Source organism: Porites lutea, chromosome 12 (genome assembly GCF_958299795.1).
Source record: "Porites lutea chromosome 12, jaPorLute2.1, whole genome shotgun sequence".
Lineage (NCBI taxonomy): Eukaryota > Metazoa > Cnidaria > Anthozoa > Scleractinia > Poritidae > Porites > Porites lutea.
In genome coordinates, this window is record NC_133212.1 from 4,300,771 (window position 1) to 4,328,701 (window position 27,931).

The 27,931-nt window shown below is 38.3% G+C and overlaps 1 protein-coding gene across 1 annotated transcript; it reads right to left on the minus strand.

The window, feature by feature from the left end:
- LOC140921264 (protein Hook homolog 3-like) lies at positions 1-27,736 on the minus strand. The gene is made up of 30 exons (XM_073371249.1): positions 27,601-27,736; positions 27,346-27,434; positions 25,521-25,593; positions 24,449-24,499; positions 23,634-23,685; positions 22,184-22,264; positions 21,152-21,219; positions 20,622-20,690; positions 18,301-18,384; positions 17,756-17,859; positions 16,195-16,271; positions 15,827-15,891; positions 15,640-15,723; positions 14,415-14,457; positions 13,962-14,047; positions 13,092-13,145; positions 12,922-12,972; positions 12,601-12,660; positions 11,625-11,691; positions 11,462-11,543; positions 11,269-11,341; positions 9,575-9,642; positions 7,993-8,109; positions 6,064-6,146; positions 5,716-5,816; positions 4,354-4,401; positions 3,758-3,814; positions 3,593-3,664; positions 3,065-3,207; positions 1-2,679 (listed from the first exon to the last, which is right to left on the minus strand). Exons 1-30 carry the CDS (start codon positions 27,637-27,639, stop codon positions 2,670-2,672), a joined length of 2,151 nt encoding a protein of 716 aa, XP_073227350.1. The 5' UTR covers positions 27,640-27,736; the 3' UTR covers positions 1-2,669.
- Between the last annotated feature and the right edge of the window lie 195 nt (positions 27,737-27,931).

Here is a 27,931-nt window from a genome sequence, read left to right on the forward strand (position 1 = left end):
TCAAGCAAAGACATTTTATTTAAGTTCTGTTCAGATGTATTTGCGAGACACAATAAAACTACAAAGTAGCAGGTACGCATTCCATTTAATAACTATTTTTGAGAGCATTTATGATTCACTTATAAAAATAATGTTGGATAATAGCACTACACTCCATTAAAAGACGGTTTCACAAACTTGGGACTATTCTCAAAGGCTCGTGTTAACAGTTCAAGGGAACCCTGGTGAGTTTAAAACAAAAAACGATGAAAAGAGAGACAAGATGTGATAACGTTTCCAAGCAGCCACCAAATGGGTCTCTCAAGGCCGCCAATACAATACGTTCTTTGAAGTTAGGAAAGGAATAAATGGCGTCAAAATTATTCTCGCCTTCTCCGCAGAAGTTCTTGGGGTGTTGTCACGCGTTCCTTCCCCAGGACTGCGTGACAAGCCAAAAGAACGTCTGCGTTGGAGGCTAAAATTATTTGAGATAAATTATCCAAAAACGCATTTAAAACTTTCAATCCTTTTCTAAGTCTTTTGTAAAAACTAAAGAATTAAACTAGTATGGCCGATTCTGGTGAAAAACGATGGCCAGGCGGCCTGTTTGGAGCAACAAAGGAAGCCATCTTGATCTGGTGGTAGGGGGTTTTGATTTTTTATGTTCACCCACAATTACACACCTTCGAGCAATTTTGGTCTCTGGTTTGGTTAAAGTCATTCCCTACCAGTTGTAGTTGTTACTATCCACTCGGGTGTGACCGCGTTTCTCACACTGTGCGAGGCGCGCAACCCACACAAATTTGAGGAAGGGTTGTACGCAAGTTTAACAGTTTAAGCTCGTTTTTGCTATCATCTTTGCGTCGAAGTTTTATCGAAAACAACTTTAAGATTCACTGCTGTTCCATCATCGGGGGTTTTGCTTTCTTTTTTGACGGTAACAATCAGTCTATCAACTGAATTGTAAATAATAAGCACAGGAAAACAAATGCTGTTAAAACAATCACCGCCGGTTTGCTACGACGATGCGGCGAAAGGGTTATAATCTCGTTCGCATTCCTTTATGAGCTAAAGAATATTTGACTGTTGGATCAACTGTAATAACAGCCTGGGCAATTTTGTAAAAAAAAAAAAAACTCTCAGCCCGCTTGTTCAGCCTCATTGGTGTTATCTGTGGTTAGAATGACCAAGGAAACCCCGTAAAGTACATTAGGAAGTTAAAATTATTAATTACAATAAAAAGTAGCTCACAAACTAATTTTTACCGCAGGCCATCAAACATCAAACGATATATTAGTTTTTGGTCTACGTAGACGTGAAGGTTCGGGGAGAATGAGAAATAATATAATTCTTATAAATATGGGCTATACAAAAATGTAATTAGAACTAACTCCACTCCAGCAACCTTCACGCGTTCATTATATTCGACCTTATGTTACAGCACCGTGCTGTGGCCAATTCTGGTATTTTTAAGGATTTAAACAATAATCCTGAGGTTATCATTGCCCCACGAACAAATACCCAGGTTTGGATTCAACAAGGGGAGAGAGAGAAAGCAAAAGAGGTAAAGGGGTGGGGTAGAAGGAAAAAATTGACAGTGGAATAAACACATCCAACGTTAACTAACCACTGTTTACCTTAAATGATATTCATTAACAAACAAGAGGGCTGCCACTAAGGGAAAAGCAACCCACTTATTTGATTTGGCTAGAAATACGTTAAAAATCCTGTCTACATCCGTCTTGGTGATAACAGGGATGCAAAATCTGTAAGAGAAGTTTCCAAAGTAAACCAAGCAGTAATGAAAAGGTAGTTGTGTTTCATTGCTTTTTTCTTGGTTAAATACCATTAGAATGTATCTCCTGTTAGGGTCGATTGCCACTGTCGCGTAATTTTTACGTGCGTACGTACGTAAATTTACGCGCGTAAATAAAATAGAGGCAATGTAAGAAAGCCGCGCAAACGAAAAGATTGAGCGAGGTGAAACTTTTACTTTTGCGCGCGAACTTCCATACATTGCCTCTATTTTATTTACGGGTGTAAAATTTACGTGCGTATGTACGCAAAAATGACGCGACAGTGGAAATACACCTTTAGGCAGTTAAATGACTTCCTCTGTTCAAACAACGACAGATATTTAAGATTATAAAACATGACTAAAAATACATCTGTACACAAGCTGGTATGACGAATATTTCCCTTCCTGTAGTTGATCAACATTGACCTTGAATAATAAACATTACAGACCAATAGTTGCCCTTCCTCCAATTCATTACTGAGGAGTATCACGTTGTCAGTTGACCGGTAAAAAACCCAAACGAGACAGAGAAGAAACTGTACGGTTTCTGCCACTCTCAAAACTGACAACGGTTACTAAGGGCCTCTCCACATGGCTCATGTGAAGAAGCCCTGAGTTTTTCTCATTTAAAATTTGTTACAAACAAACTTGCCTCATTCACCAGATTCAGAACCGGATGCGCGCTGAGTCACGTGACTGTACGTTGCTTAGTTAAGCATAATTAAATCAGACTCTGACATTGAGATAAAGTCTTGAACTACGTTACTTCGCGTGTTTTCGACTTGTTCCGCAAGAGGCCACGGAACAGATGCAATGATAATTTATAAGTTACATAAGCATTGAATTCACGTGGGGAAGAAACTGCGATGAATTCCATTTACATGAGTTTCTGTTACGTATCCCTGCAAAAGAAAACATTAAAAAAATTAAGTCTTCACGGAATTATTCAACTGCTACAGAAAAAACAGTTCACGTTGTTTTGCATTGAATGTGTTATTGCCCAAGTAAACCTTTAATATTTTGCTCCTTTCTTCCAAGAAGTAAATGAGAGTTTTCCAAATATCTGGAGTATTGGTTGATTTTGTATATCGCTCAATGTAAAGGCTTGTCTCGAGTAAATGACTGTCTTTGATCTTTAACCGTTTAAACCCTACGATCAAAATTTGAATCCTCATTTGTTGCCCCTTTTCATTTACGCGACTCAGCTGTCACTGTTCCACCGAAAATCGTTTTGCTGGAAAGAGAAATTAGCTAGACGGTAGGGTACATTAATAAAGAAGCACAAACCTTGAGCCAACGGCGGCTGTTTGCTGCGTTCTGTTTGGAGTGGAACGGCGGCTTGAAGCTTGTCTCTGTCGCGCTAAAAATGACATCCCTCCTGTATTTCCCGATAATCTTTCCTCAGCAGCTTTTCTGTGAAGCTGCATGCCCTGAAATAATATGACACGCTGCTCGGGATTAATGCGACTAAACACTTCAGGAAAATAAAGAGGTTTATCTTCCTTTTCCTCCGCAACCCCGCCCTCCAAGTGGAGCCCACACAAATCCCGCCCTCCAAGTGGAGCCTACACCAACCCCACCCTCCAAGTGGAGCCCACACCAGCCCCACCCTCCAAGTGGAGCCCACCCCAGCCCCACCCTCCAAGTGGGGCCCACACCAACCCCACCCTCCAAGTGGAGCCCACACCAGCCCCAACCTCCAAGTGGGGCCCACACCAACCCTGCCCTTCGAGTGGAGCCCTCAGTTTGCCAAGCCAATGAAGACTCAAACTCTGGCTTTGTGTTTAAAACTTAATATAACACGCGTTCACTCACCATTTCATACCACGCACTAACAATAAGTTTTTCTTCTCGTTCTCTTACTATTTTCATCTTTTCATGATCTCGCTAAAGCAACAGCAGGGCAGAAAGAAAAATAAAAATCAGAAAAGACTCTCATAGAACAAACTTTTCGACATCGTTAAAAAGTTCACCACTTACCTCCAGATGTTCTATAATTTTGTCTTTTTCTTGTACTTGATTTTTTAGCACTTGAATCTGACGGAAGAGGAAACACATTAATGTCTATTCCTTGCGGCTGTCATTTGTCGTGCACTGCGAGTAAATGTTGTCACTAGGTTATAGAAAATATCACGATCTTGATTGATTGCGGTTTATCACTTGGAAAAAATTGTCCCTTAACGACCCTTGGAGCTCATATTGCTAAATTGAGTTTAACAACTACATCGCTCAGTAGAGCTTAAGTTCCTGGAACAACCAGAGGCTTGACAGCCCCTAGATAGAGTTACTCCTTTATGGCTGTCCCCGAAGCCACCAGAGACCGGTCACCAATCACAATCACTTATCAGTGGAGAAAAATAAAAGGAGGGAGGGGTGGGGGTAAACTCAAGTTCCAAAGGCTAAACGAAGCTCAGTGGTCGCCACGAAAGTGGTAGCAGATGCAAGCTCTAAGATGCGAGCAAGACGGACTGCGCAACACCGGCGCGACCAAACTGACCCCTGGCTAATAACACGAGATGTTGCTCTTTGCTGTTAACTGCGTTAAATTTCATTTAACTGCGAGATAATCAGGTTACCTCCGGTTGAGAGCCTTGACTTCGTTTGGGATCCAGTGTGTTTATAACCTGAAATGAAAGAAAAAAAACTTAATGCACGCGACTTACATGGGAGGTTTTACCTAAGATGACACCACGACAATAGGCCATTTCTGAGTTGCTTCAATCCTCGGACGGTTATATGAAGACTCGTAATCAGTAATTGGTGCGTTTCGATCCGTCTATTGTCACAGTTAAAGGTGCTGTGTCACGAAATTCAGCCAAATTAGGTTATTGCAAAATGCCCGTCAAACTAAAAGAAACGTAAAAATAACCGCTTAAAACATTAAAGGAAGGTTAAAATAACACAACAGATACAACAGCTGCCACGGATGGGTAAAACTGAAGATTGAAACGGATTGAAATTAGGGTTTTTGAAAACTGTTCAGCCTAACAGTTTTTCAAAGTTTATCTCTACTGTTTGCAGCTTCAAAATAATGCTCAGGGGACATATTTGTTTGTCTCTAATCTCTGATTTTATCATTTACATGTAATTTCTTTGCCTACTTTAAGTTCCATAGCGATTGAGGGCGAGTAATTGGCAAAATAAAACAAAATGAACTGGACTGCCGTGACACAGCCCCTTTAAACAGTCGTCTATTGTTAGTCAAATTGTCAGTTCTCCAGTCGTTCTCTCGTAGTTAGTTTTGCTTGATCTCATCAATAAGTCGTTTGTACGACGCTGGTAACTGTTGGCTACGATTCACTGGCGTTTATTCTAAGTTAGTAAACCAGCTTTCTAAAGTAAGACGTTGATAATAGTCTGTAGAATACGTTATACATGTCGCAGAGTTCCAGTCAATTTGATGTTTCGTCTGTAAATGGTGCTCAGCAATGTGATTGTTGACGTCACCATTCCTCGTCGTTCGTTTGTGTTTGGTCAGTCGCGTGCTTAGGTTTCTGCCGGTTTCACCAATGTAAGAAGCCTGGCAGTCGCAGCATTTGATCTTGTATACTGCTCCCTGTCTGTCCTCCGGTTTGTCTTTGTCCTTGACATTAGTAAGCAGTCGCCGTAAAGTGGTTATCGGTTTGTGTGCAACACGTATATTGTAAGGTTTTAATATACGTGCAATACGGTATAGTCGCTGTCGTAACAGGGCCAGAGTTGGTCTGAGTGTTGGAATCAGTGTTACTGTGAGTGTTCCGTCTAACAAAGTCCGTGTTGCAATTGTAATTGTTGTAAAGTTAGTAACTGTCTGAAGACGCGAAGTGCACTTCCACTATAAGAAAAGGCATTTACATTTTATAATATTCAGTTCAGTTTCACTGTATTATTCATAATGACCGTACAATACGTTGATAGTATCATGCTGACTAAACTGAGGCCCATAAATATTTGCTCACACTTTTAGCCTTATCCAGATATCTCTTATAGCGTTCTTCCATCCCTTTCATCTCTTGGTCTTTTTTGTTCAATAGTTCTTGAAGCTCATTCACTTTTTCCGCTAAAAAAAAAATACGGCGCACAGATAAACAACTACACTAAAAAATTGTGCAGAAATACAGAGAAACTGGGTTATACGTTTCTAAGAAACTGCCCACCTACCCCTCCCCTAAGACAATATTTTGCCCTAAGAGAGAGGTAAGTGTCATTGTTGACTTAGGGGAGGGGTAAGTGAATAGTTTCCCAGAAACGTATAATGATTCTCTAATTCTTCTTTACGAAACAGTTCATCAATCCAGTTCACTCACTCGTGCTAGAGACTTTGGGTTCTAAACTTTCAATGTACGTCTTCTTCTTCTGTAATTCTTCATTTGCTACTCTAAGTTTGTCCCTGCAAGATATGAGAAACATTTTATTAAAAATTCTTGACGCAGAAGTCCAGGGCGACCAGGGCAAAGTCTTCCTTCCCGCCGCCCTTTATGTTATCTACACAAGCTGGCTAAAAATCCAGTTAAATCAGCCATTTTAACTTCTCTATTGGGACTATTTGTTTTCCCCACCTGGGAACACATGTCCCTGGGGATATGTGTTTGCCCTAGCTGGGAACACCTATCTCTAGGGATACATGTTTCCCTTACCTGGGAACACATATCACTAGAGATATGTGTTTCCCCTACCTGGAAACACATGTCACTAGGGATATGTGTTTCCCCTACCCGGGAAAACATATCGCTAGGGATGTGTGTCTCCCCTACGTGGGAACAAATATCCCTAGGGATATGTGTTTACCCTACACGAGAACACATATCATTACCTGAGCACGTATCACTAGGCATATGTGTTTCCCCTACCCGGGAACACATATCACTAGGGATGTGTTTCTCGAGTAGGGAAACTCATATCAGTAGGGATATTTGTTTCCCCTACCCGAGAACACACACCAGTAGGGATATGTGTTTGGGGGAACACATATCACTGTGACGTGTGGACGTTACTCGGTACAGCGTTTAAAAATAAGCTGCCTTTTATACTTGTAAAACCACAATAGGCCACTTCCGAGTTCAAAAAACCCTCACTTTCAAAATGAGGCTAGGTGCACAACCTTTCTTGTGAAAATGAGTTTTATTTACATGACAATGAAAACTGATTTCCATATCAAAGGCTGAGCACCTAACCTCGTTTTGAAACAGAGGCCCGGGGGGACTCGGAAATGGCCTAATTTATAGGCCTCATACCTCGGAGTTAAAGTCCATACTGAAATATCAATTATTAACGTATATGATCCTTGATAATCTACCTTGTAGCAGGTGAAACAGAATTGATAAATTATGAAATACGTGCATGGTACCATCCGGGGCGATAAACGAATTAGGTGAGAAATGTCTTGAAGCAGCACCCATACTAAAATTTGAATCACGGTACTCAATGTTTGAATCATAAAGATACCTATATGTTTTGCTTCTAAACTCCTTTGGCCGTGATAAAAGACGAAACATTGAGAACTATGATGGCGGTCTCAAAGTGTCCTTGTTTGACCTTTAGCAATTTCACTTTTAGATGCCAACATCGCATTGGTTCCTAGCATTAACTCATAGTACCTGCAAGCTTATTGGCCCCTGGACCACACATACAAACACACAAAGCCACACAGATACAACATGTCGATCCGCTCAGACCACTAAAATAGCTCAAAAACGGCAGCAAAAGCCTGAAAGTGGTATAAAGGATGGCTTTGAAGAAAGGCAACACGAACGGAACTTAAGCTTCATTTTACCATTTTTTACTAGAAAAGTTAGCACTGTTACCTTCAGTGAAGAAGGTTATACCCTCTCGCGATCGCAAAATGATAAAACTACTAATATAACATTTGATAACTTGTTTCCGCCACTTCGACATTCCCGCTAAAACTCGTAGTAGAGTGACGACGGCTACCACATTTTCCCGCCAAAATGACGCTGGTTCACGCGCGAACACTACTTGGTACTAAGAAAACCTCGTACTTGCAGTCGTACTCGTCTTAGAATCTGTCTGTATTACGACTGTTTTAACAAGACTACATTTTCAGACGTTCCGTTGCTTCTGAAATTTTCCACTCAAACGACCCGAAAAGTCGTGCTCTATTTACTTTCCGACCAATTTTTTTCTGGTAACTTTTTGTAAATGGTAAACAACCTATGTACAGAAGACAAAGAAAAAGCCCTTTTGCCAGGAGGTCAGGCTGAGCGGACAGTACTTACAAATGATCCGTATACTTTCTCCCCAGTTCACTGTCATTGTCCATGTCACCCGCGCTCCTCTGATTACGTACGTCATCCAGCTCGCTTTCGGCTTCCATTAGCTTTTGATTTAACTCTCTGTTAACAAAAATTAATTGCGCCGTTTTCTTATGTTACCAAATACTATTTTGTAACGTTGTTTACTACTAGAGCCGTAGTGCAACGCAAACCGAATTGGCCATTTTATGCCAATACAGATATTTAGAGTCTCGTTTATGGCAAATAAACGATGAAAACGGCTCAAAACAGTTCTTATGGATAAAAATAACGTGAAACAACTAATTTTTGAGTACAAGTAATGAACAGTAAACAACAATTATTATTATTCAAAATATTTCCCCAATTCTGATTGGCTAAAAGCACACGCATAATTCACCATAACCAGTTACTGATGACCAAATTTGGAAGAATTTTGTGTTTAACGAGGAAATGACGTCAAAATTCAGCCCGCTACATGTTAAGGCACCGTTACCGAGAAGACCTGGGGACGAGGTTGAGTTGTTTTGGTTGTGAAAAAAAAAATGGCGGACATTTCACTCGTTTCAATAGTAAGAACTACAGCTGGAACTAGGCGAAATAATAGCTAAAAGCATGGCAAAAACAGCAAGACAAACCTAAACGCACACTATCGAAGATGAACTTAACTTCGATGTAGGTAAGCATGTTTTAGCTATGTTTTAAAATTAGGAATTATTTTGAATGTATAATAAAGCAATGAATGAATTCGGCTTTCGTAGGATATGAAGAATTAAGCAGATCTCAGAGGGTGGTATCCACCGGGGCCGAATAACACCCTCCTCGACCTGCTTAATTCTTCATATCCTACGAAAGCCGAATTCATTAATTCCTAAATAAAAGGAAAACTTGGTCACGTGGTAAAAATTCACGTTCGCCGTTTGCCGTAAACGTGTCAGTCTCTAAATCTCTATTATCACGCTTCTAAGGCACAGTTCATAATTTACCGTAATGGTTAAAACAAGAAAATTTAATCTCTTATGCGAGCGACTTTGCCTTCTTTTTCGTTAGCAATTATGGCGCACAAGCATGATATTAAAAAGTTCTACATCAGGAATTAACGTATTTCCAAACTACAGAGCGTTTTCACATGACGTCACGGCGGCCATATTGGCGTTCCAAAACAATGAAACGGCGGCCATGTTTGTGTCCCAAACCATTCCTGTGGGAGTTGATCTCTTTTCTTATGTAAACACTTTCTTTTGTACCTATAAACTTGCATAGATGCTGGTCACGTGAGTGAAAACGCTCTATTCAGTCCCTTTTACCGTCTTAAAATAATCATTTGAGGGCCATTTTAATCGTCTTTAAACGTTTGACCTTTCTACTTCGTAAACAATCTGCAGCTAAAGCAAGCGTTTCTATTGAGTTCACAGTTGCGTTTTTCAAGGAAATTTGGAAATCAAGTAATGAAATTGCAATTGTGTATGAGCTGCGAAAAGCTTTGGAGAAGAAAACTGCTAATAAATATTAGTTTCCTAGGTAGAACATAGGTCGTAACAAACCCCTCAGAAAAATCTTTTGTCACCTGTTTTCTCTTTCTAACTGGTCTTTCCTTTCATTTGCGTCATTCAGTAAACTCTGAAGAAGCTGATTCTGTTGAAAAAAAAAAGATAGTCGTTAACAAAGTTAAAATATGCATATATTATAGTTCCGTTTTGCTGCTCTCTTATTCTCAACAGAGACCGCTATGTCTTACATCGGTAAACAAACTTACAGGCTTTGACTGCCGTTATTGTCCAGCAATAGCCTTGCACGACAGCTTGTTATTATATTGGAATTACCATGACTGAGTTAAAAGCTTTTATTGTTCATTCAAAATATTTCCCCGATTCTGATTGACTAAAGGCACGCGTTTAATTCACCATAACCAGTTACTGATGACCAAATTTGGAAGAATTTTGACTTTAACGAGGAAATGACGTCAAAAATGCAGCGTTTTCGCAGGTTAAGGCAGCGTTAACCGAGAAGACCTGGGGACGAGGTTGAGTTGTTTTGGTTCTGAACACAGGTGACCCAAGCGTAATATGAGAGTTTGTATGGGAAAACTAGAGTTTGAAACTTAGATGAAATAAATGAAGTAAAAGCGATAAAAGTTATTAATAAAGTGTAAATATTGTTACCTGGAGTCTTTGTCTTTGTTTTTACGAAGTTTCAACGAGATTTGAGTACTTTTACATCATCTGGCCTGACAGTGTAATAATAAGAGTCTCTTATTATTACACTGTCATGTCAGATGATGTAGAAGTACTCAAATCGCGTTGAAACTTCGTAAAAACAAAGACAACGACTCCAGGTAACAATATTTACACTTTATTGATAACTTTTATCGCTTTCACTTCATTTATTTCATCTAAGTTTCAAACTCTATTTTTCCCGTACAAACCCTCAAATTACGCTTGGGCCACCTGTGTTCTGAACTTGAAAAAATGGCGGACATTTCACTCGTTTCAAGAGTAAGAACTAGGCGAAAAAATAGCTAAAAACATGGCAAGAACAGCAAGAAGACAACTCGAAGGGCGACATCTGCTATTTGGAGAATATTTGCGAAGCTGGACAAACCTAAACGTACACTATCGAAGATGAACTGAACGTCGATGGATCGATGGAGGTAAGCATGTTTTAGCTATGTTTTTAAACTAGGAATTATGTTGAACGAATAATAAAACAGTTATTGAATTCGACTTTCGTATCATATGAAGAATTACTCAGCCTCATTCATTAACTGTTAATTAAGTTGAACATATCGCGCACGAAGTCTTTTGGATCGTGCCCTCACACTGCCATTGTCATGGTTACGAAAACTCTCAGCTAACAACTGTGTAATGTTCAGAAAATTAGAGACCTTTAGATTCGAGGACGAGGACGACTACGAGTACGAGATTTGACTTTAAGTTTTTTCGCGTATTCTCAAAATATAGACACCACGAAAAGCTTCATTTTACCATATTTCACTAGAAAAGTTAGCATTGTTATCTTTAGTAAAGGAGGTTACGCACTTTCCCGATTTGAACATTTGATATCGTGTTTTCGCCAGCACGACATTCTCGCTAAAACTCATAGCAGAATGACGACGGCTACCACATTTTCCCGCCAAAATGACGCTGGTTCACCCGCGAGTACTATAGTACTACTACTTAGTCCTGAGAAAATCTCGTACTTGTAGTCGTACTCGTCTTAGAATCTAAAGCTCTCTATTGACTTGCAGTGCAAGTAGAGTACCTGCTCTTCTTGTTCGCCAAGTTTCTGCTCCTTAAGTTTCTTGTTTTCATGTTCTAAACGAAGGATGCGTTCCCTGTGATTAAATATAACTGAAAATTATTTCGTTGAAGCAAAAAAGAGATTATTGGTAAAAATGTTTCAACGCCTGTCCTGTTCGTAAACAAAGCATTACAGTCTTGCTACATGTACATACTTCACTTCAGGGGACAGAGAGCCAGCAAGATCAAAATCATCACTTGGAGGAGAACCAGGCGATAGCTGACGCATTGGAGATCCTATAAACAAGTGAAAAAGACTGCTACATGAAACACTCAAGGAACAGAGCAAATAGGAAAGAGGCGGAGATTTCAGATTACCTGCCACTTGAGCTAGCTGTAATTCCTCATTTTCTTCTCTTAACTTTACTCTTTCCTGTCGTAAACGCTTAATACAAAAAAGATCAATAACGTAGGTTAATAAAGGAGGCTATTACACCCTTCATTCAAATAAAAATTCTTTTGGGGGTTGGGATTTTCTGATCCTGGAAAATGTCCACATCCCTCTCATGTAAAGCTTTTGGAATTCTCAGGGAGGAGAGCACAAAGCTCTGGCCTCAGTTGATCAAAAGGTGGATACCGCCGTCCACCGGATGAATTTCTATCCAGTGGGTAGTGCAATTGGTTTCCCTAATACTTATCCACTGGATAGTGATTAATCCGGTGGATAGTACTCTCCAAGGTTTGAACAAGCAGGACCTGATGGAAAATGGATGGGATTAGGGAAGGCAACGAAAAAGACTTCTCAGGGTGTAGGAAGGATGTTTTATTCATGTTAAATGGTACGATAAAAAAAAATAGTTTGCAGGAATGAACAGTGATTTTGTTAGAAATAGTCACGGTGAGTCCTAGGACTCATCTTGTGAAAAAACATGAGTCCCAGTCCAGAACCATTTAGACTGAGTTAAAAAAACAACGAGTTCTATTAAACTGAAAAAGCTTGGGTCTTTATGTGACCAGGCAGTTACTGAATCTGAAGACAGACTCCAAAACTCTTAATCACAGTTTACTGCAATTAAAATGTAGTCCTCCTATTGAAACAACAAAAATGAGGGGACTAAGATAAATACTGTACGCATCGTTAAACAACAACCACATTTAACAGCCACAGAAATCATACGGACAGGATTTTCTACAAAAGCATCTTCAGATCGATCGATCTTTGCGTCCTACGTCTTTGGGGATTTTTATGCGTCAGGGACACAGGACGTAGAGGTAACAAAATCACTGAATAACGCAGAATTTCTTTTCATTAATTCAAAATCACAAAGTTAGGTAAGAAGTGACAAAGACTTACTTCATTTTCCGCTTCAAAGTTTGTAAGCTTTTCTTTTGATTTCTTAGCTTCAAATTCTGCCTGCATATAAAAGCAGCATATTCATGTGAGCACATATAAAAAGGGCACAAAAGTTTTCTAGTACAGCCTTTAGGAAAACAACAAAAACAACAACAGCGACAAAAAAATTGTGGGGTCAAGAAAGGTCATTGATTATGCCAAATATAAATTCAATAAAACTGGCAGAATGCACACTACGACTCCTGCAATCATTCAAGTGCCTAGTTCTTAATTATTACGTTCGGTGTTCACTCTGTGTAGATTTATACACAGTATACAAACCTTGTCTGCCCGTCTTTGCAAATCTGAAACTTGTATCTGTAGCTGATGAACCTGATAAGAAAGTAAAATACAGTATGCATTGCTTAAAGCGATATTTACGGTTAACAATATTAGAGAAAAAAAAGTAATGCAAAAAAGTACTCAACAAAGACTGTAAACTGTTAACTTACCTGCTTTTTGTATGTGTCTACTTGAGATTTAAGAGAATTGGCTTTCCGAAGATCCTGTAAAAAATGATACATACTCTTAGATAAAACGTGTAGTACATTGAAACATTACAACGCGCATTTTAGCGAATGCTAGGCATCAGGATTAGTTCAGTCGGTAAAGAGCTAGACAGCTAAGAGGGTGGTTGCAGATTCGAATCGCTGTGCTGGGCTAATTTTCAGGGTTTCAAAATAACCTAGTGATGAATGTACTGCCTTTGCCCCACAAATGGCTAGACCTTCACCTGGCTCAGATGACCATTCTAATACTCTAGGCATCAATGATAAATGTACAAAAACCATGTACCAAACCCAGAAAGCAGCTGTGATGATGTTTGCAAAAGATTAGAGCGAGCTGGGGAGAGAGGAGAAGTCATCACATTGCCAAAGTAGCAAAATTTCTAGATTTCAACAAACTGTGGTCCTGCAAATATGGCAGAAAAAAAAGGAAAAAATTGACATGTATAACTTTCCCGTGTATCATTGCACTCTGGAACAACAGTAGAACATACTTTTCTTCCATTGTTCAACAATGCAAATGGCTGTATCTGCTAGGAAAGATTTTTGAGATTCAGAAAATTTTGCTACCATGGTAACATGATGTCACACTTCTCTATTACCTGAAGCTTTGTACACTTCATACTAATTGGGAAAGATAAATTGAGGGACAGCTAAATATAAAATGATGAAATACAGTATATGTTGATGAAAGAATTGAGTAAGTTGTCAATGAACAGTGGAAATATAAATATAGTCAAACATAATAGAGGATCAACATTATAGGAAAAGTCAATAGATGTGTGTAGCATTTTGGTAAAATTTCAAAATATCTACCTCCTGTAAATTCATGGTTTCCTTCATGTAAGTCACATTTTTCTCTTCCAATGCCTTCATTTGCTTTCTCATGTCAGACAATTCCTCTGCAAAATCAAAGCTGGTCTTTAAGATATTTAACAGACAAAAGTTTTTTTAAATTCAGAGTGAAGACTCAGCAAACAGAAATAGAGATTGTAAAGGTAAAAAAAATCCTTGGTAACTTAACTTTATAATTTAATGAACGCAGAGAAACAATAGTAAATTAATAATAGGACAATTGCACGATGACGTCATTTTACTACAACTACCAGAATCCTTGAGTTTGTTGTTTTCTTGTGCAAATTAAGACCATTGTTCTTTAATCCTCAGTGGGATTGACAAATTTAAATAACAAGGCAAAAGCGAAATGAATTCTGGTAGTTGTAGTCAAATATCGTCATCACGCAGTTGTCCTATCGTTCTATTCCTTACCTAATTTCTTCTTGTAAAGTTCTATTGTGGACTCATATTTTATCTGATAAAAAGACAAATGTTATTTAATCAGTGCATTCTTAAATAACAAAAAGAGAAACAAACAAGTACTAGAACAAAAGGAGTAAAATAAATTTAGGCAAAGTTGAGCTCAGGATGTGGCACCACAGTCCCGCCAGAAACTTTTGAAATGAACAAGTTGGGGATAATCCATCGACACCGATGGAAAAAGGGTCTTAAAATTAGTAAAATTGCCAAAGTGGCATAAGATCCTCTTTCCATTGGGGTTTACAGACTTTCCTGCATTGGTACTTGGAAGGGTCTATTATGCTTATGGGAAAAGGTTAACAAAGGCATAGAGGTCGAGTGCTTTCCATAGTGGCATATGATTCGTACAACTTCGGACAAACAAATTTCGACTACTTTTCACGGATTTTTCAAGGAACAATTACAGAGTCATTTACGATTTTTACTTCAGCCATCGGTCATCACATTATTTTATACTATTTTCCGCAACAAGACTTTGCAAAATGACTGGGTATGACTCACAATTGCATCTGAGGTGCAGAAATAGCATTTGAAATAAAATATTGTTCATGTACAAAAATGTTTTTGCGTTACTTGTGAGTTTTACAGATTCTTACACCAAGGATAAGCCAAATTTTCCCCCACAAAATAATCTAATAATTAGATTATTTTGTGGAGGAAAATTTTTACAGAAAGAGGTGTCTGGAATAGACAAGGTTGTGAATTTCAAGGACGTTTCAAGACCTTATAAGAAATAAACTACTTTTCAAGGACCTAAACCAAATTCAAGGACTTTTCAAGACAACTAGTAAAATTCAAGACCTTTTCAAGATTGTACATGTACCAACCATGATGGCAGACCAAAATGAAAGTGACCAGGAACCAAGGGAAAATGGAACAAGATTGGTTGATTCAAAGAAACTTACAACTGGACCAAAACATTTCAATTGCATTTTGACTAAATTTTTGTGACTTCTTACTGATGCTTAACCAAGAAGGGAAATTTCAGAAAATGGAATGGTAAGTGTTCATTAGACCAGACTCAGATTAGTGAAAGAGGACCACCTTTTCAGCTGGAACACTTTTTTAACATGGAAATACATGTACCCTTGCCCTTAATTTTAGGAAAATCATTTAAGATAAAATTTCAAAAATTATACAGCTCCTGTAAGTTCACATGAAGTAACCCAGTACATACAACTTTCTCCTGGGAATGCCGTAGTACATCCATTTCATCTTTCAGCATCTGTGATTCCTCTGCTAAACTCTGCAGTTGCTCATTCTTCAAAGACAAAAACATTCAGATTTAACAACAGTGAGCAAATACCCCTTCAACTGAAATTTTGCCACAAAAAATAAATAGGAACATTCTTTTTTTGCCATACCCGCTCATTCAGTAGTAACACATCTCTCTCCATCTGTTCATACTTAATTTTGTACTCATCACGAGCTGAAAAGTGAAATAAGTCATTTAAACATCTCACATTGTTCACATTCCATGTCTATGTACATGTATATAGCACATTGATGAGCTACACAATTAACCCAGCTAGAAAAACTTGTAGGTCTGAGATCTGCATAAAGCACAACCAAGTGTTTGTTCAGTGCAAAGAACTACAGGCACTTAATTGACTGCTTCAGCTCTAAGCAAAACATTCAGACAGTATTTCCTTTTTCTTTTCAGGTAAGGTTGGAGGGATGTCATGTAATCATTTATGAAAATAATGAGCAACAGTCTTTTGCTCATACTTACAGGTTTCCAGAGTGAAATTCTCTTCTTTGAGTTTATCAATCTGGTGCTGAAGATGCTGAAGTTTTTGGGTGGAAAAACTAAAACAAAACACAACATGTCAAGATTTCACTGTTTAGAAAAGATAATTTTACAGAAAATAATCTTAAAATAGAACTACAGAGTAAAAATATTTTGACACCTGGCCCTTATCCCAAACATAATCCTGCAAAACTGACCAGCATTAAAGAAAGAACATTATCATTGTTTTCTACTTAATTTAAAGGATGGATGAACTTAGTTTATTTCAACAGGTACATGTGGCTTCATTAAATATTTACTGGGTTGACATAACAAGATGGGGCATGGATTATCATAAAGATGTGAATGAACAATATTTTTGTTAAAAGTCTGTTGAATGAAAGTGCCATTTGAAAAATTAATTATGGCTCATTAGAACAAAACATTGAAGTTGAGTTAACTGTGTGAGTGTTCATTACGATTTAAAGATTAAGCTCTGGAATTGCAACCTACTCATTCCTTACCGCTGTGCATCTGAAACCACGCCCATATGCTAAGTATTGCTACACTGCATTCTAACTGAATTAAAGTGGGACACCTCGAGAGGCGGCCATTGTGGAGACACAGCAAATGTGGCCACTTTAATTTGGGGCAATGTTTTTTTCTTGTTACTACTTATTAATTTAACTTAGTTAACAACAAGGAGCGCAGGGGCGTGTTGTTGGTCAGCAGTCTGTGCAGTGGCTCAAGTTCTGTCAGAATTTGCTTGCATTATCTCCATGTGCTGAAAAAAAACCCTGGACATCCCGGGCACCCAGCTCCACTAAGCGACACAGTTGTTCATAGTACAGAATAAATACATAACACAATCAAAGTACCGGTACAACATGAAAACAGAAACAAAATGTCCAAAACAAAAATTCTAACAAAAACAAAGTGAGTATGTAACCAGCAACAGTACAATTTGTGCACATAATTTGCTTTTGCTAATAATGTTGTGAATTAATGACAATCAGGGTTCTATATGCCAAATCTATTCAAAAGAAATTAGCAAAATTTTCTGCTTAAAACTACCATCTCCTATAAATGGAGGTGAGTGCCTGGGATGTCCAGGGGCTTTTTCTTTATAAAGCCAGCCCCTAGATAGACTTGTGCCCCCATGCCTGGTAAATCAGCACCTCCCAGCCATGGGCAACCAGGCACCTGTCACTGACTAAGAAAACAATAAAGGGATGCGAAAAATAAAGTCTCGGAGGGAGAGATACATGTAGAAGTAAATGCAAGGTCCAAAGGCTGCCACATTTTGCAATACCAAGTACATGCAAGCAAGCAAGTACATGCAAGAGCCAAAGGCTTAACGAAATTAACCAACTGGCTGCCACATCTTGCTGGACCAAGTACATGCAAGCAAGGCTAAATGCACCTGTGCCAGCAAAGTGACCAACAACAAGTATTGTCACTACTTGTTACACTGCCTTAAAAGCATGGAGGGGAAAGCGCATGAACAGTATACAGCACCATCAACGCCTTACTCTAAAAGGAGGAATTTGCAGTGTACATGTACCTGACATCATCTCTGTCTCCAATGGAATCCTGTTGACTTAATCTTTCCCTGAGTCGTTCATTCTCCATTTGCAAGCTACCTTCATGTTCTTTGATGAAGGACAACTACATGTACAAACAGAGGAAGGTAAAAAAATCACTGATGTTGAAAAAAAAAGAACAGTGTAATAAGTCTAGTTTGACTAAGGAAAAGAAGTGTTGTAAATTTGACAAAACATGAACTGTATCTTTATTGAATGGCTTAAAAATTTGACGACCTTTGATCATTCCGATACTATTAATCAGGTTTTTAAAATAATATTATTTTCCTGAGAAAATCTTAGTGAAAATTTCTGTCTGAATTCATTAAAATATTTTTAATGAGTTTTTCAAAACACACCAGGTTTCTTGGGCAGCAAGAAAGAGCTACTCGTGTCCACTTGAGATTATCTGAATTCCTTTTAGCTATAAAAGAAATCCTTTATTGATCAAGAGAGAGATGTTGAGATGGTACAAAATCGGCCTGTCTTTCTCTTGTTAGTTATAATATGTATAAAGCATTTAAACCTGTTCATCCAATTCATGACATCTCTGGGACAGCTCTTCTTTCTCAGCTGAAATACTGCTCAACTGTTCTAGTGTTCTCTTGTGCTGATTTAGAATAAAACAGAACATTATTACAAATTACTATATACTATATAATTAGCAATATTAATTGATGTGCAAGGATATGAGGGCTGTTTACTATTTACATGGGCAAATGGTGAGAAATATTCAGGACTAGTAAACTTCATTCCAGAATCGCATTTACCGTTTGCAAAAATTAGTTCACTTTGCTGAAAAATAGCCGCTAAAGCCTGAAACTAGTATCAACGATGGGAAAACAAATCTCCATGTTCGCAACATTCCGTCTGCAAAAACAGTGAACCAATTACAGATGTTCCATTGCTCCCAGAATTTTCCACTGGAATGACATGGAAAGCCAATTGTTTCATTTTAATTTTTTAACTGTAAATGGTAACCAACTAAGACCTTCAATTTTCTAATGCATCTCTTTTCAAGTTGGGTTGTCTGGGTATTACGTGTAACTCTCATATGTTTGCTTTGTCCGATGCTCGTGATTATTCATTTTAGAAAGTACCATATTTGGAACGAGAAGAAGAGATAACTGACCAATCAAACTTTGTAAACAACGTGATGTAATTTTCCTTCAGGTTCCCGCGCCGGCTTAAAAAAATGGCCGAAAAACAGGGGAAAAACTCCCGAAAGCTGAGAAAGCTTTCAAAGGTTGAAACCAGGAATCTTACCGAAACACTGAGCAGGATATAGTTGCCTTACCACCCGGGCCAAAAGTAACATTATAAACCCTTTGACGTCCTCGCAACTTCTTGAAGTTCAGTCACTTCAAAAAACGATGCCTCGTTGACCCTCTGCACAGTAAACTTATAATGCAAATAGGCATTTTATTTTTATATTAAAAGTCTAGAATAGACAGTGAAAAATATTTTCGAATAAAATTCATAAGCTGCGTATCGAAAGTGTCCAAAACCTGAACCTGATATCTTCGCAAAAAGCGATGCTTGTAATGAATGTGAGAAGCATTTTAAAAGCTTAAATTAAACTTGGATGTTGTAGTCACGCTCGTGTTTTGAGCTAATTTTATGAATGAACAAACTCAAAACAATAGACAGAGAAGCCGTTTCTTGAAAATTTTTATTCAATGTCCAAAAAGTTAAACCTTTAAAGCAATTCGGAAAACACTATCTGGATCGTGGATCCGTTCACTAAGTGACATTGGCTAAGCACATGGCAAAATTCAACACAAAATCCCTCTCAAATCAGGGCACATTTTGTAATTTTTCTTTAGCGCCGAAGAGAAAAATTTATAAAACGTCTATGAAGCATTTAAAAATACATAAATTCCTTTTCAAAAATGTAATTGTCTTGGCCATAGAGTGCAAAATGTACCTGAAAATTCAGCAAAATCTTCGCTCACTTGGTTGCATTTCAAAACAGACCATGGGCTCTGCTGTGAAGAAAACAAGGTTGAATTCCTCGAAGGACGATTTCTTGATGAAAATCTTCCCTTTCTCCACAAAAAGAAAGCTGAGCATTCTTTTGAACTTTCTCTTTCCATTTTTTGTCTTTTAATGATGTATTTTTAACCTTGAAATGCAGAACTCTTGTCTTAAAACATCTGCATGGTGATCGCTCAGCAGCCATTTTGTTGAAAATGGATATTCCCTCACTAAGATTTCCAAATATGGTCAAAATGAATGATGACAAGCATTGAATGCGAGTTACACGTTTCAACCCCTTATGGGTTTCTGGTGTTACTCAGTAAACTTTGCATGAGATGTCACGTGCACCTTAAATTCAATTGCAGTGGTTTCAGAGCAGCCATTTTGGTTATTTCCAACTTTTCATGTAATGTTGTTAGCTGACCAAAAGGCAGTAACAGGTGAAAAAAGTTGAGCTTGGATTACTGATTTTCTGAGCATTGATGATCACTTTATTAATATTAATCTTGTTAACTTTTCTCTTGACTGTGTATTCAAATAATTGTCACTCTTGTACATGTACAGTGTATATCAATTAAAGCGATATGACTTTTGATAACAAAACCAGCTACAACATTCAGCACAACAAGTGCTTTCAACCAAAGGTAGGGCTGTGCTCTAGCAGAGCCCGGTGGCCCCTGGGGCCTAACGTTTGCCCTCGGGCGACTAGAAAATCTCAAATTTTTCATGCAAATCATACGCTGGGCACCCTAGATTCTAATGTTTCAGAGCACTTGGCTCCCTTCAATTTTCCTTAGAGCACAGCCTTGAAAGGTTACTATAAAATAAACTAGTAAAATGATGTTTATTTTTTGTATATGTACTTACTTGCATTTCCAGTTCTTTGAACATTTCACTCTCCGCTCCTGACAAGCCACTATCTTTTACTGTTAACAACTGCAATACATGGTAAATTTTGTAAAGAAAAGAAGTGAATAATTCTATTACTTTGTTACTTATAAGAGACTTTTTCTTTTGGCAGCAAGCTACCATACCTGTAGATTCTATCTTTTTGGTCGTTTAATGTTTTCTGTTGTAGTTAATTTTTTATCTCAGGAAATTTTTGTTTTTCTTTCGTTTTTGGGTAATGTATGCTAATGAAGTTGAAACAAAGGAAAAATAAAAATTACCCAAGATAAAAAATTAAGTACAACATATCCATTATTTATACCAAATTAATTTTTGTTTTGTAAAATTCTAACTAAAATGAAAAAAAAGTACTATGTACTACTGTATGATTTTGTCCACAGATGCCAAAGTTAGAATGAAAAAAATCTTCTCAGCATATCTAGGTCAAGGGGCGAGAAGGTTGATGCAGCAAAATAAAAAGCAAAAAAAAAAAAAACAGTTCAGCAAACCTCTTGAATTGCCATCATAACAACATGTTGTACTGATTCCTCCATTGACATAATGACTTGGATGTATTCTGAATAAAAAAAAAGATTTAAATAGAATATGCAAGTCTTAAGACAGCACTCCAAGCAAGCATACAGTCGTGTAACCAACAGTATGTAATGAACTAACAGCAGGGCTTTCATTAAATTTTGAAGTACTGCATAGTAAAACTGACTGAATGAACCCTTTATATTAACATAATAACAAAATAATGATATTCTTTACCCATGTACCTGTAAAAGATATGGAAAATAACCTGGATATGAAACCCCATTATATCAGAAAAATTTTTGCCAATCCCTTGGCTTTTTGTTTTATTGTCGTTCCACTGAAGACCCAACAGAAAATGGGAAAAGCAGATGTACATGTAGTTGGGTATCTGACATGTTCTTGTGTAGCACTGAGAATCAGGTTTAAGATATCCAGGCAAAATTCCTTGCCCCTGGCCTTCTGAATGAAGACCATGCACTCTCGTGTACATACAGCAGATGATTGATTAAGTGCTGTGGCACTTATTTCATTTTCCCTGTTATAGGTGCGACTCTTATTCGAGAGCAGCGCTTATTTCAACTACAGGTAAACCCTGAGAGGAATTTAATATAGAGAGCATTAAGTGAGGTGTGTGCTAGGTATGCACAATTTAATTTATATAAAATACGTACACCTACAACTGTTATATGAACCCAACTTCAAGAGCCTACATTAAAACTTTAGAACTCACGAGTTGGTCGAGGTCCCATATAGCGTTATGGTTTTGATATCTCTTTATATGAAGTGCTGTTACAAAGGTGGGGCTTTAATTTGTAAATTCCCAAATTAGTGCCACAGCCCTTATTTGAGAGTGGTGCTTATTAAATTATTTTCGGTAAAGATGTAGCTCTTATTTGAGTAGCGATGCTTAATCAATCACTTATCGTACATGTACAAAACAGAATTACATGTAAAACTGATTTTGAGTGCGAGCTTAATTTCTGAATAATATTATCTACACCTACCCTGTTTGTCTTCACAGTTAACTGCGCATCCTAACACAAGTTGTAACAGTCTTCCTAGCTCCGATATATTCAGGTTTTCCACTACAAATAAAGAAAATATTAACCCTCTAAACCCTAAGATCAAAATTTGAATTCTCATTTGTTGCCCCTATTCATTTCCTACAGAAGAAGAGGGGAGAAGTTAATAAAATATCAAGAAAATTCGCCTTGTGTGATCATGTCTGTAATTCTCATGACCACTTTGTTTTACAAAGCATTGATATTACAAGGAGAAATTTGATGCTGATCACTCTTAGGGCTTAAAGGGTTAACACAGTGTAAGTGCCTTATTTTTACGGTAACAAAAATGAAGCTGACAAAGCACTGTCTCCAGTTTTCCAGCCAGGCATTACCAATGGGCGGAGGGTAAGATCATTCATTCGCTCCTCCTATGGAGACTAAGGGCCTGTTTACACAGAGGTAGGGCACCCCAGGTAGGTGGAATAACCTGCCTGTCCATATAATCTCTCATTTTAATTTGATGACGTTTACATGATAGGTGGGGTGACCCGCCACATGTCACCTCGCCTATCTGGGGCCCCCCATCTCCATGTAAACAAGCCTTAAGTGTAAAAAATTGTCATTTGTGTAACCATGAAGAACTTAAGAGTTCCTAAGAACTTGTTTAAACACATCCATGCCTTCCAGATCAAATTGAAATTTGGAAGTTTTGGTTTTTGAGCAGACGGAAGTACTGGAGTACCCGAAGAAAACCTCCCAGGAGAAGGGAGTGAACCAACTACAAACTCAGCCAACATAAAGCGTTGAAGCCAGGAACTGAATGTGGGCCACGTTAATGGGAGGTGAGTGCTCTCACAACTACATCACCCTTGCTCCCCATGATGTACATTCAAAGCAAAAGGACATTCCCAGACCTTTAGAGATTCCAGAATTAACAGGGAGGACATTGCAAATTGTGATGTCAGATCACTGCCGTCCCAAGCTCAGGTTACGAGTGTGTTATGTAAATTAACTTTCTCATAAGAGAGTCAGGGCTGTGTGGCGTTACACACAACCACTGAGTTTCCTTTATTTATTTTATAGAAAAAAGGGTAAAAATTATGATATTTAGCGTTCACAGACCTCAGAATTTTATTTCTCACAAAATCTCAACTGTTGCCTGTAACATGACACTGACTCTCTTATGAGAAAGGTAATTTACATAACAAGCTTGTAACGTGAGCTTGGGACGCCTGTGGTCAGATAGGAATGGTGTTTTCAAGAATGAGATCACTGTTCAGAGCATCTTGACTGCAAGAGCTGAAAAATAAAGATGATGGCCAAAATGTATTTGCTTTGACCTTTCTAAGTTTAGAGGGCAAGGTCATTCCCCGAATATCCTGGGCGAGAAATCCTGGAATGACCTTGTCTGAAGTGATTTTGTCCTTAAAGTAAAAGTTCCACACTGTACCTATAGCATTTACATCAGGCATTGGAAATCCTGAAATGTCCATTGTCAGGACCTAAATGTTGAAAAAAAAAGTGTTTATTAACAAATATTAGCCCTAAAACGAAACACTGCATTTCTTTTTCTCAGAGAATTACACCAACAACCTACATTGTATGCAGCTATTTTGAGAAAGGTTGTTGAAAACAAATGTGCACACAACAATCCCGAAAGGTTACATGGGATATGATCAATACCCTGTTCCTGACTCTGTAGCTGTCAAACCTACTTGGTTTTCTTTAGCACTCGCAAACATATGCCCATGACCTCTCGTACCATTGTTTCAAATTTCTTTGAAGAACAGTGAACTCAAAACCACCCACAATACCTTTCGGGATTGTCGCGTGCACTTTCTCCAATAACTTTTCTCGAAATAGCTGTACATATGTATATCACAGTGAGCCCAAATGCATTATAGCAATATAGCTACATGTATCTAAAAGCTTTAGGTTACTGATACTAACAACCATTATCAAGCTTGCAAAATTCTTGGACAGCCCCCCCCCCTCCCTCCCTACTATGACAACTACACAGTGACAGCCAAAACTGTACAGAACTGACTACTCAACCTACCCCCATTATTTTGCATATGCTTTTTGGTAATAGATAGCTACAGCTGTACACTAAACATCACCATTTGTCTTACTCTTTGTTGGGTGCTATATTTTTCTTTCATACACCCACTATGCAGGTTTCTTAACTTTGGTTGGGTATGCTTTACACTCTAGAGGAAATTTTCCTATTCTGCAAACTTGCCATATCATATTTTGCATTATTACCTCGGTATAATAATCTTGTACTCCTTTAATGAGTTTCTTGAGGTTGTTTACCTGCCAAAAATATTTAAAGCAAATTTATTAAACAACGACATGTACATGTACATGTACAACAAACACAATGTTGTGCTTAATTTATTTCCTGATTTAAACCTTCTTTTCCTTTGTTTTTGGTTGTGGTAATAAAAATAACGTCTACAGGTTTAAAGCAAAAGTATGCTATAATAACTTGAACCAAGGATAAAATTGAATCACCACAGTACATGTGGCTAAATTAAGGTAATTCAGGCAAAGTTAAACTCAAACAATTCTGGCTGGTGGTTTTGATTGTACAGTGTAGTTGCTCGCATTAATTGTGCAGGGGATCCCAGCCAAGCAGAAGACTTTACAAGGATCAAGCTGCTGAGATTCTTTGCAATTTAGTGTGTTTTGCATTTAAACAGTCTCTTGTTGATTTTGTCTCTGTCCCTCCCATAGGCCACAGAAGCATGGGCGGGGGCTGGAGGGAAGTGGGGGGGGGGAGGGCTGGGTGAGCTTCAGCCTCCGCTTAGAATAATAAATAACTTTCTTTTATTTTACCACGGTCAACTTCTTGATTAGGACTTAAAATACAAAACCTTAATTTATTGGGTTCTGCAATGGATCAGTTGGGTTTCCTGTATTTAATTTTGCTGTATGTGAGACCAACTTCCATTTTTTAATAAACACGAGTCTCGGAATTTTCCGCTCTAAGATGCCTCAAAACATACCACCTTTTATTGCTTATTAGAGGGGGGGATGTACCTTTTTATTTCAGCCCCCCCCCCACTTTTTATTTTGCTCTGCCACCACTACCTCCTTCATTTTCAGGTAAGTGTACACTGATCTATTTGGTCAGTGAGACCGCGCTGGTGGTGTTTGCCGCTCACTGGTTGCCATGGATATATTGCATTCATCTCTTAGGTGGCTGGTACCACCGTGCTTTGGGACAACCACATCCATCAGTTTGAAAACTCTGTGAAAGAAGTTACACTGCACCAGTGTGTGTACTTTCAGCAAAGGTATCGCCATTTAGAGAATAACATTGCTCACAAACCTTGAGTCTTCTATTGTCTCCTGTATCATGCCTGATTTTCGACATCCATTCATCATCAAACCAGTCTGGTGCACTAAAATGAAAAGTGGCACATTATTTTATTTAATTACGTGAAATCACCTGCAGAATATTGTGTCATTTCAATTCGTAAAAAAAAATGGAAGTAAGTTGTCATCAACATTAACCTTGATTCAAAGAATTAGAAAATGGTAGGGGGCCCGTAAGAGTGGATACCAGCACAGTACAGAGAGGTCATGACCCCACTGATCCTGAGGATGACTTTGGGATCACAGTGGAAGGATTTGAATACTACACGTTCTTTATTTACTTCTTAGGGTCAGTTATTGGGGGTATTGAGTGTATATGGGACCCTGCCTAATGACTACAGTCAACTCTCTCTAAGACCTTTGGGACCGGCACTAAGTGTCGTCTTAGAGAGGTGTCTGTCTTATAGAGAGTCATGTAAAAGGAGTAAAGAAAGGCAGGGACCACCTCTAGGTGTCCGTTTTACAGAGGTGTCCATACCTGCCAACTCTGCCGGTTTTCCCGGGAGTCTCCAAGTTTTTCATCAAATCTCCCGATCTCCCGGTTAGAGCACAAAATCTCCCGGATAAAATGGACTTTTGAGCATTTCTGTGCTTTAGTTTGAAATTTAGTCCATTTTTTCACAAAATTCGAACTTTTTTTATTCATTGTACAGTTTCTGGGACATTTTTGCATATGTTTAGTCAATGACAAAGATTAGTTCGTCATTACAATGATGAAAGCGCATTTTGATCCCATGTACGTCATGTAAGACGTCATATAATGTCCTAAGGCAATTTGTTGGCGCGGGGGGGGGGAGTGGGGGTGTTGGTGCTGTCGACATTCAGGGGTGTAGTGCAAAAAAGAGAGTCTCCAGATTTTAGATCTCCGGAGGTTGGCAGGTATGGGTGTCTGTCTGTCTTATAGAGGTGTCCGTTAAGACAAAGTCGACTGTACCCTGTTTATATGACCACCTCATTATTATGAATAGGATTTTATGGCTGAGTGGTGGTTCCATAAACAGGGTTACTGTAGTTCGAAAATCTTACGATGTGACATTCACATAGATGATGTACAAAATTTCCAAAACTTTGACCGAATAAAATACCCCCTCACTTTGTGTTCAAGTTTTTCTTCATTCATAAAAGAACATTTAACCATTGAAAAACATCTGCAAATCATTCTGGCTTGGCAAGTTGATTTTTAATTTTTGTCTCACACTCAGGTCAAATGCGTATCAGAATAAGAAACACATCACTAAGCAATTGGTCCTTTTTTGTGATTTGAACAAAAGGAGACTGCATTAAAATTAGGTATCACAAAATACTTGTCAAGTGGGCCCATGTAAACAATGCAAAATGTGAGAATGTTGATAAATAGACTCTTTATCAACCCTAAAAGTCGATCATTCTCTGCAGTGTCAAGAGCCATTTGCTTCAGAGTTAAAAGCACAAAAAATTTGAAAAATCACTTAAATAGCAGTGGCGAATGACACATAGAGCTTAAAAGTAAATACAACTTGAATCAACAGAATTCTTTAGAAAAGTACGACTGATAATTTACGGTTCAATTCGCAAGAACATGTTATGACCTGAAGCTCAAACTAAACCTATTGTAAAAAACTCCCACGTTTAGAGATTACAAAGCGCAAATTGATGTTAATAAGAATCGGAAGTCTCCAATACCATCAAAGACATTCAAAACCAAAATATCAATCGAAATGTTTCTGCCTTTCCGCATCTGAGCGTTTCGTTATGGGTTATGCGTTGACCCTATATCTAACGTCGCGTTGTAAACTTACACTTCGGCCAAACATTCACAGAGAGCGACTCCGTCTGTCAATTCTTCTATGGTTTGATGGGGAGCTTTAATCCCTTCGAACGTTTTAACCTGTTAAAAAGGGAAACCGTAAACTGAATTCAGCAACAAAGTCAATATAACAGCATTAGTTGTTTTTACCTACTCTCAGATGTTCCGTCGATTACGAAGTGATCAGTAAGTCGACACTCTATGATACCACTAAAATTGAAGGCATATTCTCATAATTCCAGCTTACCCATTTCATCAGACTCTCGCACATCAACTCTTCGTCCATTATTCTTGGAAAAAAAGCGTTAAAATCGAATACACAAGAAGAAAAAAGTTAAAAAATTAAGCAATATTTACAATAGCAGCTTCGCCGGACTGAAGAAATGTAACAACCGCTGGCGTGGTTACAAAGCAGAACATTCAAATGGCCCCCTGGGGACAGGGCTTAAAAACGGCTGATTGGTCGAGAGGTTGTGACGTGAAAAAGCGATCTCGTAGTTACTACGCATGCGGAAAGTTAAGAATGAATGATCTTGTTGTCAATATGGCGGACGATCGGTGGCCGATTGGGAGCTGTA

What these genes read in the sequence shown, in the direction of transcription:
- LOC140921264 (XM_073371249.1), bottom strand. Translation starts at nt 27,639, where the DNA reads ATGGACGAAGAGTTGATGTGCGAGAGTCTGATGAAATGG. An exon ending in TCAAAGAACTGGAAATGCAA is followed by an intron (nt 18,385 to 20,621) that starts GTAAGTACATAT and finishes ATTCTAAATCAG; the next exon opens with CACAAGAGAACACTAGAACA. An exon ending in TCTCTGTCCCCTGAAGTGAA is followed by an intron (nt 11,342 to 11,461) that starts GTATGTACATGT and finishes ATTTAATCACAG; the next exon opens with GGAACGCATCCTTCGTTTAG.